At 38.1% G+C, this 15830-nt stretch overlaps 1 protein-coding gene across 1 annotated transcript in view; it reads right to left on the reverse strand.

The window, feature by feature from the left end:
* LOC113991306 (ABI family member 3 binding protein) overlaps positions 1-15830 on the reverse strand; it is a 143114-nt gene that overhangs the window by 62760 nt on the left and 64524 nt on the right. Inside the window, exons 14-23 of the mRNA XM_027727497.2 lie at positions 14679-14753; positions 13233-13292; positions 12777-12842; positions 11068-11142; positions 9099-9164; positions 8496-8570; positions 2532-2597; positions 2026-2088; positions 940-999; positions 492-557 (exon numbers count right to left, since the gene is read on the reverse strand). Of these exons, the coding sequence (XP_027583298.1) occupies positions 492-557; positions 940-999; positions 2026-2088; positions 2532-2597; positions 8496-8570; positions 9099-9164; positions 11068-11142; positions 12777-12842; positions 13233-13292; positions 14679-14753 (672 nt within the window). The remainder of the gene's footprint in view (positions 1-491; positions 558-939; positions 1000-2025; positions 2089-2531; positions 2598-8495; positions 8571-9098; positions 9165-11067; positions 11143-12776; positions 12843-13232; positions 13293-14678; positions 14754-15830) is intronic.

Consider the following 15830-nt stretch of genomic DNA (forward strand, 5'->3'; position numbering starts at 1 on the left):
TGGCAATGTAAAGCCATGGGCAGAAGACAACCAGCCACCTTGAAAGTCAGTGGTGAAGCAACAAACGGCTGCACCCTTGGACCAGGACTCCCTGAAGGGTGGCTGAACTGCTGTGCTGTCCTCTTGCGCCAGCCCTGATGGGATTTGCCTCTGAAAAATGCTGTCATATTGGAACAGAGAAGGCAAGACCCGCTCCCAACCCACAAAGAAGCAGGGGGATGGAGCCAAAGGTAAGGTGCAACCATGTGGTCTCTCTGCAAGATGTCACATGCTTCCTGCAGAAAATACTTGTCAGCAATGGAAAAAGCATGGGATCAAACAGCAGAATTGCAGAACCAGTGTGGCGAGTGCTTCAGCAAGCCAAGCTGCACCAACAGGTCTTCATCTTGTCCATGGGAGATGAGAAGGATGCCAGGTGGTTTGGGGTGGGAGGCGTGATGGGGAGCGAGGGAGATGGCAGACAATGGAAAAAGAAGGGGTTTGCTAGTTACCCATCACAGTTTGCTTGGTTGCCAGGGAGGAAGGAGTGGTGGACTTCAGCCTTGGTCTTCGAGTAGCTAAGATCAAACACAAAAACCATCTTCAGGTCCTCAGACAGGCTGCTGTTGCAGGGTCATATCAAGACAGAGCTACAGAAAAGGACACATGGCCCTGCTTGGGCCAGGCTCCCCTGCCACAGCATCACTCTCTGCAGTAGCAGGATGCTGTCTTTCAGCTGGCAGAGGTAGCCCAAGATGTCAGAGGAAACCTAGAAATGGAACCCCCAAAAAGGCCACAGAAAGCTCACAAGTGCAACGATTTCTAATAAGGAGCCATGGAGGTCCAACCACATCATTGACCCCACTTCTCAGGACATCAGCACATCAGAACAGGCTCACCACTGTAGGGAAAAGCATTGCCAAAGTGATGAAGGAAGGAAGGGAATGGCTGGCTATTTACCCATCCTTGTGGTTTCTGGTGAAGCAGACAAGGTCGATTCCAGGGCTGGTCTCTTGGGTGCTACAGTCAAACATGGAAATGATCTTGAGATATCCACTGAGCCTTGCCACAGCAGTACAAGCAGCATCAGTTCCCAGCCCCCAGATATCTGTATTGAGGGCCACACATGCTTTTTCCTGGCATTACCTTGTGACTCAGTGATCAAATCAAGAGTCAACTGTCTTGTTGTGGTTGCAAGTACCACAATAGTCCTTGAATGTCAGTAACTAAATGGCTCTCCATCAGCCTAAAAATGCCTAAGTGTCTAATTCACCAAACCACTTCTTACATTTCCTTGAAAGATGCTGAAACAACCATAATTGCAGAGAGAACAACAGAGCCGGGACTCATCTTAGAATTAGAAATTCAACATGACATGTTCTGAGCATGTCTCCAATGCAAGCAACTGCAAATACTAATTAGTAATTATTCTAGCATGGAGGAAGAGACTGCACATTATACTATCAATATTCAGTCATAAGTTCAATCCTTCTTAAAAGATTAATAATTTTTGCAAATAGGTATTTTCTTACTGTTTTCACTACTGTTATTGTTTTTACATAGAACAGACCTCACATGAAAGGCCTCTCCACTCCCCATGGTATATGACAATACCCGTTCTTCTTTACAATTAGTACTTGAGCCAATGATTAACATACCTGTTCATCAAGCTTGAACTTCAGTGCTCATTGAATAAGGAAAAATTAATTTATGTACTCTAAGGAATCCATAAGACATCTATACCACATTAGTAAGAGAAAGTAAAATTTCTGCCATATTGGAATATTTAGTTCTAGAAAGAATTTTCAAAATAAAAACTTCACCTAGAGACACACAGGAATTTTATGACAAATTCTCTTTGTCACTGGTCCCTTCAAAATCGATTTTTCAAGTAATGGAAAAAAGCATTGGTTCAAACATCATAATTATCATGAGTATGCAAATGTTTTAAAGTGCATTAACAAACCTAGGTATTGCTCAAAGCAGATGAAAATGATGTCAAGTGACGGCACAGAAAAAGAAAATAAATGAAAATATAATATTTACCCTCCACTGTTCCTTGGCTTGCAAAGTGAGGGGAAGTAGGTTTCAGCTTTGGTCTCTGAGTAACTAAGATTAAATCAGAAAACTGCCTTCAGAAAATAGAGACAAACACTTTTTTTCGAAGCAATGTTAGTACAGAGTTTTAGATGAATCAAGCCTATATTACATTCAGGGTTTTTTTACATAATTATTTGCATTCATTACAGGATTATTCCATTTTTAAATCTGGGTGGTTTAGTTGAGTTAGTCTGTAGAATACAGACTACAGAATACAGTTAATCTTCTAGTGAACTAAGCCTATAGAGCAGAAAATTATGAAAAGTGATCATGAATCTTAAAAATTAAGTGTCTCCTTATATTTTATATAAGTGACTGATCATCCTGCTGACATATTTGACTTTGCCACTATCAAGAAAAAAAATTGAAATGTGTTGACTACATTTTAAAATACAGCTTTTCATATTTAAGTATTTCAAAGTGATAGCAATTATGCTGGAATCACTGTTTACCCTTCACTGTCCTCGTGGTTTTCAGGAATGGAAAAGTTGTGGGCTCCAGGACTGGTCTTGGGAGAGCTAAGATTAGAGATGGAAACTATCTTGAGATGTTAGGGCAATCTCTTTATGCATATGAAAGCATTGCTTTAATCACATCCAAATAAATCAATATTTATTTGGGTATACTCTTTCTACCAAATAAATCATACATCTGTTTTTTTGTCACTCTCTATTATCAAAAAAGCACCCAACCACTAGTTAAACACTACTCCTATTGCACACTAATGGCAGTCACGATGCTTCAGAGCTGCCTTTTAACAGCAGTAACTGACAGACTCCAAAATCCATTTTCAGGCAGCAAACAACTACATTCAAACTATATATTGAAAAGTAGTCAATGAATATGTAGCCAGAATATGCATTGAAGATACTGTCAAGTTTTGGATATATATTTAATCTGAAAAAGAATTAACTAGCACTGATTATTATAGACGTCACTACACTTAAAAACCTGAACTTTGAGTCTAAAAAAATACACGCCTGGGAAAAAAAAAAGCGGAAACAATAGCTTCTCTGCTGAAAAATAAATTAAGGTGAACTTAATAAGGATTTCCTTCAAGAGTTGAGCCAACTGGTAGAAGCAAAAAAACTTGTGCTTTCTTAACTAAAATCTGTAAGAATCTCTAATAGACCAGTAGCTCCTTAATTTACAGGAGTTTACAAGTTTTCATCCTGAAATGGTATGAAAGACTTCGAACAGACAGAATTTCATATCCACGCTGTAAGACAAGTATGAGCTAAAAGTCACATCTATTTCCAGTTATCAGTGAGTAGATATGTAAATGAGAACAGTGAAATGCAAAGATCATCATAAAAATCCCTTTTCTTGCATAGGAATATATTATTGAAAAATACAGAGTATCTCATTAAAGAATACAGCAAATTCTTAACCCAAGCAGTGATAGGTCAAACAGGTTACCTCAGAAAGTGGAATTGAAATTTTAAAATTGCCATCACACTTGCAAGAACATGGGAAAAGTAGAAGAGTGTAAATTTGATGGACCAAAAAAGAGAAAATTACAAACATGGAATTCTTGTTCTTATTAGATTCCTACAGTTTTAGCAAATGAAATCCTTCAAAAATGAATCCAAGGTTTGTAGGGTAGATTAATAGGGAATCTATTCAAAGAGTTTCCAAAATTTCTCCCTTTCAAAGATGCATTTGACTACACTCTTCTCTGTGACTCTGTGCTATTTACTGTCCTCTCCATCTTAATTTTCTTTGCTGAAAAATGGGAATAACAAGAGTTCCACAAATATGTTTTCTGAATTACCTAGCTAAAGTTTGCACTTTTACTAACACTGATTTGAAGAAGTGTTAAACACAGCAATTAATATGGCAAATATAAAAGGCAGTACCTAGCTGTTCCACACAGAAGCAGCTCTGCAGCGTTTAACATCCTGCTTTGCAGATGCTGCTGAGCTCTTTGGTCTGGAGGTCAGCTTAAAGAAGACAGAGGTCCTCCATCAGCCTGCACCTCAGGATGTCCCCCATCATCCCCACATCACCATTGGTCAATCAGAGCTCAAATCAGTCCAACAGTTTAATTACCTCGGTAGCCTCATCTCCTCAGATGGTAAGATTGACGGAGAGATAGACAACAGATTAGCAAAGGCATATAGTGCTTTTGGAAAACTCCATAAAAGAGTATGGCGTAATAAACACTTGAAGAAAAGCACCAAGATCAGTGTTTACAAAGCCATAGTGTTGTCTACTCTCTTATATGGATCTGAATCATGGGTCATCTACCGCCACCACCTGCGTCTCTTAGAACGCTTCCATCAACGCTGCCTCCGTACAATTCTAAACATCCACTGGTCAGACTATGTGACCAATACATCTGTTCTAGAGCAAGCAGCTATCACAAGTATCGAGGCCATGCTGATGAGAACACAGCTGCGTTGGGCAGGTCATGTCTCCAGGATGAAGGACCACCGCCTCCCTAAGATCTTGCTTTACGGTGAACTTGCCACTGGCTGCCGCAAGAGAGGAGCCCCGAAGAAAAGATACAAGGACTCCCTGAAACAACATCTCAGCCTTGGCCATATTGATCACCATAACTGGTCTACTCTGGCCTCAAATGGGAGGCCTGGAGACACACCATCTATAAAACGCAGCTGTCTCCTTTGAGAACACACGCAGGATCACCCTCGAGGAAAAAAGGCAACGCAGAAAGAACCGTGTATTGCAGAATACACCATCTAAGGAGTCTTTCTGCTGTGCCTTTTGCAATCGGATTTGTCTGTCACGTATTGGCCTCATAAGCCACCAGCGTGCCTGCAGCAAATGTGGATAGAGCCTTCCCAAATCTTCATTCGCGAAGCCTAGCCATGATGATGACCTAGCTGTTAGTGTTCAGGGGAATACTATAGAACCTTTACAAATATCTATAGAGGTTTGCAGTAGAAGACAAGATTCAGACCAATAGAACAAAATGAGAGTTCCTGTGTTCAGCATTAAATGTGTCCTATAGAGGAAAAAAATATTAAAGAAGCTGGTTTGATTCTTTAGGAAACATGCAGAAAGCTGACAAACCTTTTATCTCCCCAGATAAAAAAATTATTCATTTTTTCTCCTAGACATATCTGGACTATCAAGTCTCAAACTACCTAAAGAATTCCTGGACTTGGGTTTGCAGTTTTCACTGTGCTATCTTTGATCTCTGTAATAAGAATTTTGTCACTACAGCACAGTTAGGGAGTCCTCCTCCACTAGAAATATACTTGAAGATTCTACAAAACTTCAGAATTTACAACTTGAACAACTTTTAAGCTGCTCTAAAACCAAAACTGAACATGAACAGTCAATATAAAATAAATATACAAAGAGAACTTCCTACACATATCGCTCCCTGTCTCCAACATTGTAACTTATTGGGAAGATGTTTTACATACCTATAACCACAGAAATTCACTTTCATAAAAAGAAAAAGATAAAATAAAAAAATGGTATAACACTTCAAACAATACTGTAGCTATCTCTATCAGGATACTCTGCACACAGTGGAGAAGTTGAAGTTTGATTATGAGTCTCACAGTGTTTCATAGTAAAATTCTATTACATTAAGCAATACATAATTGGTCAATGGCAATTATGGGTAATACTAAGAATTAGTACTGCAAAAGTGAACTAAGAATTTGGAAAAAAAGTCATAATCCAGCATTTTAAACATCATATATATATATTGCCTTAAATTAAAGTACCTGATGCAGAATTTTTATCTTGCAGTTGTTATTATCCCCAAAGTAAAGGAAAGCAAACCAACATTTCACCAAAAGCACACTGGGGACTCTTTTGATAATTCAAGAACACTGAGTTCACAAGAAATGTCAATACCAGACTGCATTGATGGTATTTCCGTGACTCCAGATGCTTTAGACATGAATTTTGAAACTATCTGTGTTTCATTAAGAGCTGAAGAGAAAATCTGGATTTAAAATGCTGAGGAATCTAACTGTTCCTGGGATAGCAAACACACAAGTTGTGGTGTTCAAGATGATGTAATTGCAAACACAAACCAGGTACTGGATGCTTAAAAGTCCTTTCTGTATTATGTGAATAAAGAGAAAGATATGCGGCCCCATATGGTGACAAGAGGACCCTGATGGTATACAGAACTTCTAAGAATCTTCTTCCTTTACACTTTTTGGAGTTTAAATTACACCAGCAGAAAAATGAAATTCTTACAAGTTGGTGTAAAAGATCAGTCCTTTTTCACTATGTACCAAAAATGATTTCTAGCTGCTGATCAAGAAATGATTGATTCAAAACAGTTCTTTAACTGGCTTGCCATTTAGAGTTAGAAGCAAATGTGTTCACATCAGAAAAATGGAAGCAAGTGTGTTGAAATCAGACATGAAAATCATCCTTAAACAGACTCTACAAGAGTGGTAACACTGTGGTTTTAAAGGAAAAAAAAGGCTAGATTGAAAGCATTGTCATTACCTGAATAACCACATTGGATTTTCGGGCTGTATGGCTCCGTAGAGCACAATAAATATGAAGTCATTAATCAGTCTTCAAGAAACAGTCTTGAAGAACTTTGGCAAGTAAACATTTTCTAAAAACAACTAATTAACAAGTGACCAACTAAGCAATAGGTTTTTAAAAGAAATCATGAGGATAATAGGAGACCCACTCCAGGGGATATAACATGTAAGCAAGTATTTCACTGCAGTAATCTCATTGTGTGGCTGAACTTCACTATTTTTAGTTGAAAGAACCTTCTGTTCATTCTCTTCGCTTCCCCTTTCTCCCCTTCCCAACACAAACATGCAAAACCAAAAACCAGAATTCCTTAGGTTATTCTAAGCAAGTCCCTTAAATACAAACAGCTGTACATGCTAGGGTTTCCCATCTCAAGTCTATGACTAGAATATGTAAATTAAGCATTATTATAATATTTAGTCACATTTTTAACTCTCCTTCAAATCTAGGACTTATCAACATGTTTATGTTGAATTCCAGACTAGATCAGGCATGATTTTTTTCCATTCTCTCAAACACTGTAATTGTTGAGAAATTGACCCCTCTAGTTTGGAAAAAGTGCAGTATAACTTTCTTTATAGGCAAAGAAAGCAGAATAAAGAATTGAACTTGAATTTGCTATTATATCAATATATAGAAAACCATTATGGAAAACCATTACTGAAACTTTCTGTTAAAGTACTTGATTATAAGTTATTGCTCAGTATGGAAGACGCATTAATGATAGATACTAATTAATACCCCTGAAGAATAAATATATAAACCTAACACATCTCTATTTCTTGATTTTAAGAATGCTTAGTTGCAATCTGCAAGCTTTCCCATTAATCTGCAATTACAGGCAACTGGACAGCTACTAAAAATTTTCTGTCAAATATCCATTTAGTCTACTTTTTGCTGCGAGGGAGTTTTGGCAACAACCTGAAATAGGCTTTGGATGAAACTGTCATTATTGAAAGAAAGTGAAATAGTTCTTGCAAGTACAGTAAACCAAACAGAACCTTGAGCATTGATAAAACTGCATTTGTTCAGTGTCATTTTGTAAGGCATTGGTAATTTAGCTTATTTTGTGAATCGAGGAAGTAGAACCCTAAAGAATAAATGTTGGGAAGGAAGAACAGGAAAACTACGTACTTTAGATTATTATATATTTATAGGTGTAAGTAATTTAATTGTCAGTAAAATACCATCATCTAACAGTTTAATTTCACTGGAGTCTGGCATAACAGGTATTTGAAAGCATCACATCTACCATAGAAGCATCCAGTTAAGATCAATTTGTTGCAAATATTTTCTTTAATTACAATGTCGTGCCATTTATTTCAAAAGCTGCACTCAGGCAATATAGCAATACATCTCATAAAAATGCTTTAGTTTTTGTTAGTTTTGGGCCCATGCTGTCTCCCAATATTGGCAGCAAAATGTCTAACTTAAAATAACTGCTTTAAGTATACTCAAGTTAAAGTATTTAAGGGTCTATTCTCCATTATTTTGAACTCCATATACTCATTATTATTGATTCTATTATTTCTATGGGACATACTCAACACTTGCAACCATCAGAATAGTTTCATTAGGGGATTAAAACAATATTTTCATTAGCTTTCACTCTTACCCATCTGCGGTACTGCAACTTAAAAAGAGAACACTACTGTATGTAATAAGACATGCTGATTAACATCAAGCACAGTAATACAGACCCGTAAATATATCAGGAATGTAGACCAAAATTAGAAGAGAATATTTACTGTTTTAAAGCATCACACAAAATTTCCTATATTTCCTAAGTCTGGTAGTTGAGAGAGCAAATGAATTATGTTTGTTCTGAAGTTATTTTCAATCATGTTCAACTTAATTAACAATATTCCAAATGTTTGACGAAATCTCTGTGGAAATTTCTATTTAAAATCACATTTTTCAAGTATTACCGGGTACAGCTGATGGCATTTCTTGAATGCCAGATGTTTCAGATGTTGAGGAAATGAGCTGATATTCATCCAAAGCTGAAAGAAAATCTGGAGTTAAAATGAGAACTGACTTCAGAGCTGCAGTATTTGGACAGTAGCTGGTGCGCAATTCAAGATGACACTGATGAGAGATCAAGCAATTTGTAAGCAGCTGCAAAGATCAGCTGTGAAATGAGGTGCTACATTAACACTGAAGCTGGTGTGAAATGAAGTAGGGCCAATTCCAAGTAGCTCATGCTAAGTATTCTTCTTCTCACTGGCCTTTGTTTTAAAGTACCTATTCTTTAAATGAAAATTGCAGCTACCAGAAGAAAATATAAGAAGGCAATATAAGCTAGCAGAGGTTTTTTTGTAGACTGTTATTCAGTCAGTGTGCTAAATTATTTTTCAGCTTTGATTATGCAGAAATGGTCGGGTTGAGCAGGGGTGGGAGTGGGGGTGGAGGGAAAACCTAGCATCAAGTAGTCTTCAAAGCAACATGTCTGGATGAATCTTAGCACTGTCCACAGCCAATGCAAGTGATGGCAAGGGCTAGAAAAGCTAATGCAATGATATGCTATTTACCAATCATGCTCCCTCTGGTTTCCGTGGAGGGATGAGAAGTGAATTTCAGGCTTGGTCCCTGGGTAGCTAAGGTCAAATATGAAAAAAATCTTGAAACAATAAGTGACATCAGTCTTTAGATAAGGTGATTTTTGGCCCTTAGCATGTCTGATGGATCTAAACTTATTTTAGATTTCTTGCATACACACTTCTGTGGTGGCCTACTCCATTCTTCGTATTGTGGGTTTGTTTTTTTTTTTCATACATAACATCTAATTCTGACACATTTACTACAAGGCCAGCTCACTGCATCTCATTTTAAAATTCTATCCACTAGCAACAGCTGACAGCAAGCCTCTTCTCCTTTACACTTTAGTTTGGGTGTTTCAGATAAGTCTTTTAAATAAAGAGCTGCAAAAGTCCAATATTATTTTGATACAACATGCAGACCATTTTCACATAGATGGTATCAAAACACTTTCCTGAACATGGTCTATTAATCTGTGTTTTGCCCAGGGATCACATTTTTCCTCCAACTGCCACGAAGATACTTTGATAGAAACAGGCTTACAGAAACTGATCATCCTTCGGCAGAAAATGGCTTAAAAATTATCTTTATCCTTTTCCGATAGCATTTTAATGAAAAAACAAGCTCAAAAAAAAATCAGATTCTTTTAGATCCCCAAGACCACCGTTTCCAATACAGATATTATGCAGCCCATAATATCTCTATGGGCAGTGTTATATGAAAAACTGAACAGTAGGTGTTTCTGATGTTAAGAACACTCATGACTGATTAAATTTGAAGGCCAAGTAGTAAGAAATCTAAGTAGCCCAATTCTTTACATCAAGAGAGAATTCTGTAGTAGTTTGGCAAGAATAATGCCACAGAGAACAGTAAAGCTGTACCTGACTAACTGCTAAAACTCTTCTACCTAATGAAGATAGTTTGATTTGACCGAAATGACCTTGGAAAAATGGAGTTCTCAACTTCAAAAGGAAACAAAAATATGGTATTCATGCAGAGGCAGGATAACTGTCAGCACCACCCTTGGAGTATTAGCACAGCTGCATCATGTTTGTGTTCAGCGTGAATTCTGCAGTAGATATAAAAGCTAAGGTTTGCTACATTTATCTGTAGTGAGAAACTAAAAGACTGTGGACCAAAAAACCTTAACAAGTAAGACTAGAGAAAACATGAATAGCGTATGTGTATTGTAATAAGCTAATCTCCAGATGACAAAATATGTCAATGCTCATTTACCCAGTTTCACTTGGTTCGTCCTCCGAAAGAGAATGATGTTTGAAACACTGATATTATAAAATATCACTTGCTTAAATCATGCTAGCATGAGCAGAAGCACAGACAAGAAACTCACAGCAACTCTCTACTATTTTTTATGATTATATTCTGGGAAAAATCTCATGGACTAATACAAATGCATATATTGTGCCTAAGACCCTATATTCTTCATAAATACATGGGGAGAAGTGATAAATTATTAGCAGAAGTAACTGTAAAAATAACCTTTAACGCCAAAATGCTGTAATGCAGCAGTCTTTTGAATATTAGAGACTCCTTTAAAAAGTTATAACAGGAAACAAATGTTCAAACAACAAATCTCTTTAAAAAGTGCGTACTAGCTAAAGAAAAACCATTCCCTCCTCAAAGGATAACTGTTATGCTGACAACCCAAAATTCATCAAAGCCTGACAGTTTCCTTTCAAGTGCTAAATTCTGCCCCCCACTCCCCATCACAACCCTTCAGTAACGTGATACTAGCCTGAAATAGCCAGATGGAATCAGGATCACTTACTTGAGGCCAAAACTGCTGGACACTTCAACTATTACAAATAACATGAAGCCTTAATGACCAAATGAAAGACCACTGGAGGCAACATTAAAAATATGGGACAAATAAACATCAGAATAATATCACTTCTATATCAAGAAAAACAAAGGATAGGAAATAAAATAAATGCAATTTACCAGTCTCTCGATCTGACATTTTTGCAGATGTGGAAGTTTGGGGAGTGGAAGTAACGTGAAGAAAGTCATGGGAGGCTGGAAAAAAAATTGTGGCTTATTATTTAAATAATACATCAACCATCACACCATGGGATCACCTGCAACCGTGGACTTGATGGTTTAGACTACAAATAACGAAATAAAGAAATGAAATAAAAAATAAAGAATTGAAAAAACCATAAAAGCATATTCTGTAAAATGAGCAGAATTTTAAAAAGAAAGGTTAATATGCAAAGAAGTGTAAAAACACATAAATATGATGAAAAAAATTCAATGGGATGACATAAGTTAAATGGAAAAAATTCCCAAAAGGTTAGTAGAAATGCAAAAAAACCCCCTGAAAAATTGCAAAAAAAACTGGGCAAAGGGAAGAAAAAAGGAAGCAAATTTATGAAATGAAGACACAGAAAAAAATCCAATTAAAAATTAGCAAAAATAAAAGAACATAAAAAGTGATTAAGACATCACCATGCAGGGAAAGAGAAAGGAATATTCTTAGCCCAGCCAAATTTGTATGCTTTGTTATAATTACAAGTAATCTAATTTCTCCACTGTAAAAACAAGAAAGCCAAAAAATCACTTTAAGTAAAGGAAGGTAAGGAATGAAACTTCCCTGAAAAAGACCATGAAGTGCATGACATATCTCAGCTGATATGAAAGCAAGACTGCTACAGACAAAAGTACCAAGGTATTTCATATTGTTCATTCCACTTTTAACTTGGACTCTACTTCAGATTTTAGGTTTACCAGCCTGCTTACAAAATGCTTTGTTACCACATGGGCCACAAAGTAATGCCAGGACACAGAACTTGTCTTGCACACCCACTAATGTGAAAGAAGCTCTTGCCAAAAGGACCTCCACCCATTGTTGCCAAGTGCTGTATTCAATGATTGAAGTAATTATGGCTTTTCACATATGTCCTTTACATCTCTACACTTGCACTTTACCCCAAGAGAAATAAGTTTGACTAAAAGCACAACAAGAGCTCTTGGGACAATTCCCATCTTGCATCATTACCAGACCTGCAAGAAATATCATTACCACCAAACACTGCTGGTGTCTTGAACCTTGAAGAAACATGCCATGATTCACCAAAAGCTGAAAAGAGGCATCGACCTTAAAACCCTAACACGACCTCAAAAGCAGCAGCAGAGCAGAGCGTTCCCACGCCCAGGTGATGGCAATGTAAAGCCATGGGCAGAAGACAACCAGCCACCTTGAAAGTCAGTGGTGAAGCAACAAACGGCTGCACCCTTGGACCAGGACTCCCTGAAGGGTGGCTGAACTGCTGTGCTGTCCTCTTGCGCCAGCCCCGATGGGATTTGCCTCTGAAAAATGCTGTCATATTGGAACAGAGAAGGCAAGACCCGCTCCCAACCCACAAAGAAGCAGGGGGATGGAGCTGAAGGTAAGGTGCAACCATGTGGTCTCTCTGCAAGATGTCACATGCTTCCTGCAGAAAATACTTGTCAGCAATGGAAAAAGCATGGGATCAAACAGCAGAATTGCAGAACCAGTGTGGCGAGTGCTTCAGCAAGCCAAGCTGCACCAACAGGTCTTCATCTTGTCCATGGGAGATGAGAAGGATGCCAGGTGGTTTGGGGTGGGAGGCGTGATGGGGAGCGAGGGAGACGGCAGACAATGGAAAAAGAAGGGGTTGGCTAGTTACCCATCACAGTTTGCTTGGTTGCCAGGGAGGAAGGAGTGGTGGACTTCAGCCTTGGTCTTCGAGTAGCTAAGATCAAACACAAAAACCATCTTCAGGTCCTCAGACAGGCTGCTGTTGCAGGGTCATATCAAGACAGAGCTACAGAAAAGGACACATGGCCCTGCTTGGGCCAGGCTCCCCTGCCACAGCATCACTCTCTGCAGTAGCAGGATGCTGTCTTTCAGCTGGCAGAGGTAGCCCAAGATGTCAGAGGAAACCTAGAAATGGAACCCCAAAAAAGGCCACAGAAAGCTCACAAGTGCAACAATTTGTAATAAGGAGCCACGGAGGTCCAACCACATCATTGACCCCACTTCTCAGGACATCAGCACATCAGAACAGGCTCACCACTGTAGGGAAAAGCATTGCCAAAGTGATGAAGGAAGGAAGGAAGGAAGGGAATGGCTGGCTATTTACCCATCCTTGTGGTTTCTGGTGAAGCAGACAAGGTCGATTCCAGGGCTGGTCTCTTGGGTGCTACAGTCAAACATGGAAATGATCTTGAGATATCCACTGAGCCTTGCCACAGCAGTACAAGCAGCATCAGTTCCCAGCCCCCAGATATCTGTATTGAGGGCCACACATGCTTTTTCCTGGCATTACCTTGTGACTCAGTGATCAAATCAAGAGTCAACTGTCTTGTTGTGGTTGCAAGTATCACAATAGTCCTTGAATGTCAGTAACTAAATGGCTCTCTATCAGCCTAAAAATGCCTAAGTGTCTAATTCACCAAACCCCTCCTTACATGTCCTTTAAAGATGTAATTGCATACATCTAATTGGTAATAGTAATTGCATAGTAACATGAGGACTGAGAATCATATCTTTGTATTTAGAATTCAAGGTCTGATCTCACTTTTCCCAACAAGCAACAAAATCCTTCATTCTATGGGTCAGAAATTACTGTCCCTGCCACTAATAAGGGACAGTGTAGAGAATTTCTCTATCTGTAGAGAAATGCTTGCAAATAAGTGACCAGAGAAAACATTTCTGCAGAATTCTAGCACATCTTACAACAACTTAAGCTTGTACAATCTGACATCTCTTCGCACACTGAAGGACATGTAACTTCACTGAAGTGACTCCCATATACTCTCTTATCCTGATCTTGCACAAGGAAAATGCACAACTCAGTACATAAACCAGTGTTAAATCTACAGTATATATATATATATATATACTTATCAGCACTGCTCACTTTTGCCTGTTTCTTTGGACTTGGCTTCAGATGCAAGGGAGGCAAGACTTGGTGACAGTTTATAAACATGCACAAGAATGAAGTTGCTGGTAATAAGGAAGTGGGGCCTACTGATTCCTCTGGAATATTTTGATAAACCCAACCTTTGGAAATGGAAACCCTTTGATTCAGTTCTCTTCGACTTGATCCTTTTCTAGTAATATGCAATGACTCACTAATCAAATAACTAACTTGCATTTTCCCATGGTTAAAATCTCATGGGGTATTCTTTTGAACAGCAGATAAATATTTTTTCCACCTATGGAGATGCTTTTGCATTCAATGTACAAAAGGAACAAATCTGACATGTTAACACATTTAACTACTCCTAAAAATGGGCCTCCATATAGACACAGAAAAAATTCTTTACAAAAAACCTGAACAACAACTCCACAGGACAACCTAGCTAATTGTTTACCAACATAAAAAATTTTAATCCTATCATTCCAACATTTCTTTTCAAATTTCTCAAATGTTGCAGCAGACATGACTGGTCTCTCTCTCCAGTTACACTTTCATACAGAATAAAACAGAATTTCTAAGACCTCCATTTGGCAAAGCATTGCTGTGTCTTTTGAGAGACTGATTAGATGTCAGGAGAACTACAATGAAGAGAGAGGTTATTACCAGATGAGATTGGTGGCATTTCTGGTATGCCAGATGTTGTGGATCTTGAAGGAAGAGTCTTCCTTTCACCTAAATCTGAAAAGATAATCTTGTGTTAAAAGGCTTAAAATTGCCTCAAGAGCTACTTGGATAGCACAGGACTCAGCAGACAAATGTTGCTTTGTTAAAATGGAAGCACAGGGAAAATTGTGTGCAAATCAGCTAACATTACTCTGTGTCATGGACTGGTAGGCTGGTGTAGAAGTTGATGTGGAAACCAGGTGACCTAATTATTCATACTAATGAGAATTCTTGTTACTGCTTAATAATCTTAGCACATTATGAATGGCAGGTAGTAAGAAAACACCTTTTGATCCAGAAAACAGTCAGTGGGCCTGCCAATATAAACATGAACGGTATTGGTGTGCCAAGAACCAGTAGATTATTCAGCATAGAATTTAGCAGACTATGGCTGCATTGGTCAAAGAAGACTTGGGCAATAAACTGCTTTCCTTCCTCCTTCACCTCCTTCTACCCCTTCTCCATTGCCCTCACCTCTTAACTTCTTCATACTCAAGAACTGCTTAAAAAGCTTAAGCATCCTCACGTACCAAAGACTACAGGAAAAACAACCTATCTCCAAAGCTATAACTCAAAGTATAGCTTAGTTAGAAAGCTCTGGTCTGAGATGCCATAACTTTCTTATTTTAAGGCAATACACAGGAAAACTCACAGCAAAATGTTTATGAACACTGAAAAACTGACAGAAAGCAAGAAAGAAGAAGAAAATCTTATCCCTAAAAAGTAGCATATTTTACTTGACTGTAATAGTCTTAAGTTTTGCAAAATTTAAATCTTTTCTTAATACAGCTATTTGTTCAATACTGCATTATTCTTTAAGCTAGTTGCAGTCTTTCTACAAACCTGTGCATACCTGGTCCCAGGAATGATGATGTCGATACAGAATTTGAAAAAATAAAACATAGGGCAACACCCAAGGCAAGTAGTATGCAACAGCTGTCTGAAATTGTCAACATGGAAGCAGTAATAAACTTTTCGGCACCAACCAATCAAATGGGTATGCTTCTGAAATAATATTATTATAATTTACAAGTGCCTGGTATTTCTGAAGATGTAAAAGTTTGGGGAGTAGAAATAATATGAAGAAAGTCA

The sequence above is a fragment of the Pipra filicauda genome, unplaced genomic scaffold, assembly GCF_003945595.2.
Source record: "Pipra filicauda isolate LSUMZ 115617 unplaced genomic scaffold, ASM394559v2 scaffold64_size3178608_pilon, whole genome shotgun sequence".
Classification (NCBI taxonomy): domain Eukaryota; kingdom Metazoa; phylum Chordata; class Aves; order Passeriformes; family Pipridae; genus Pipra; species Pipra filicauda.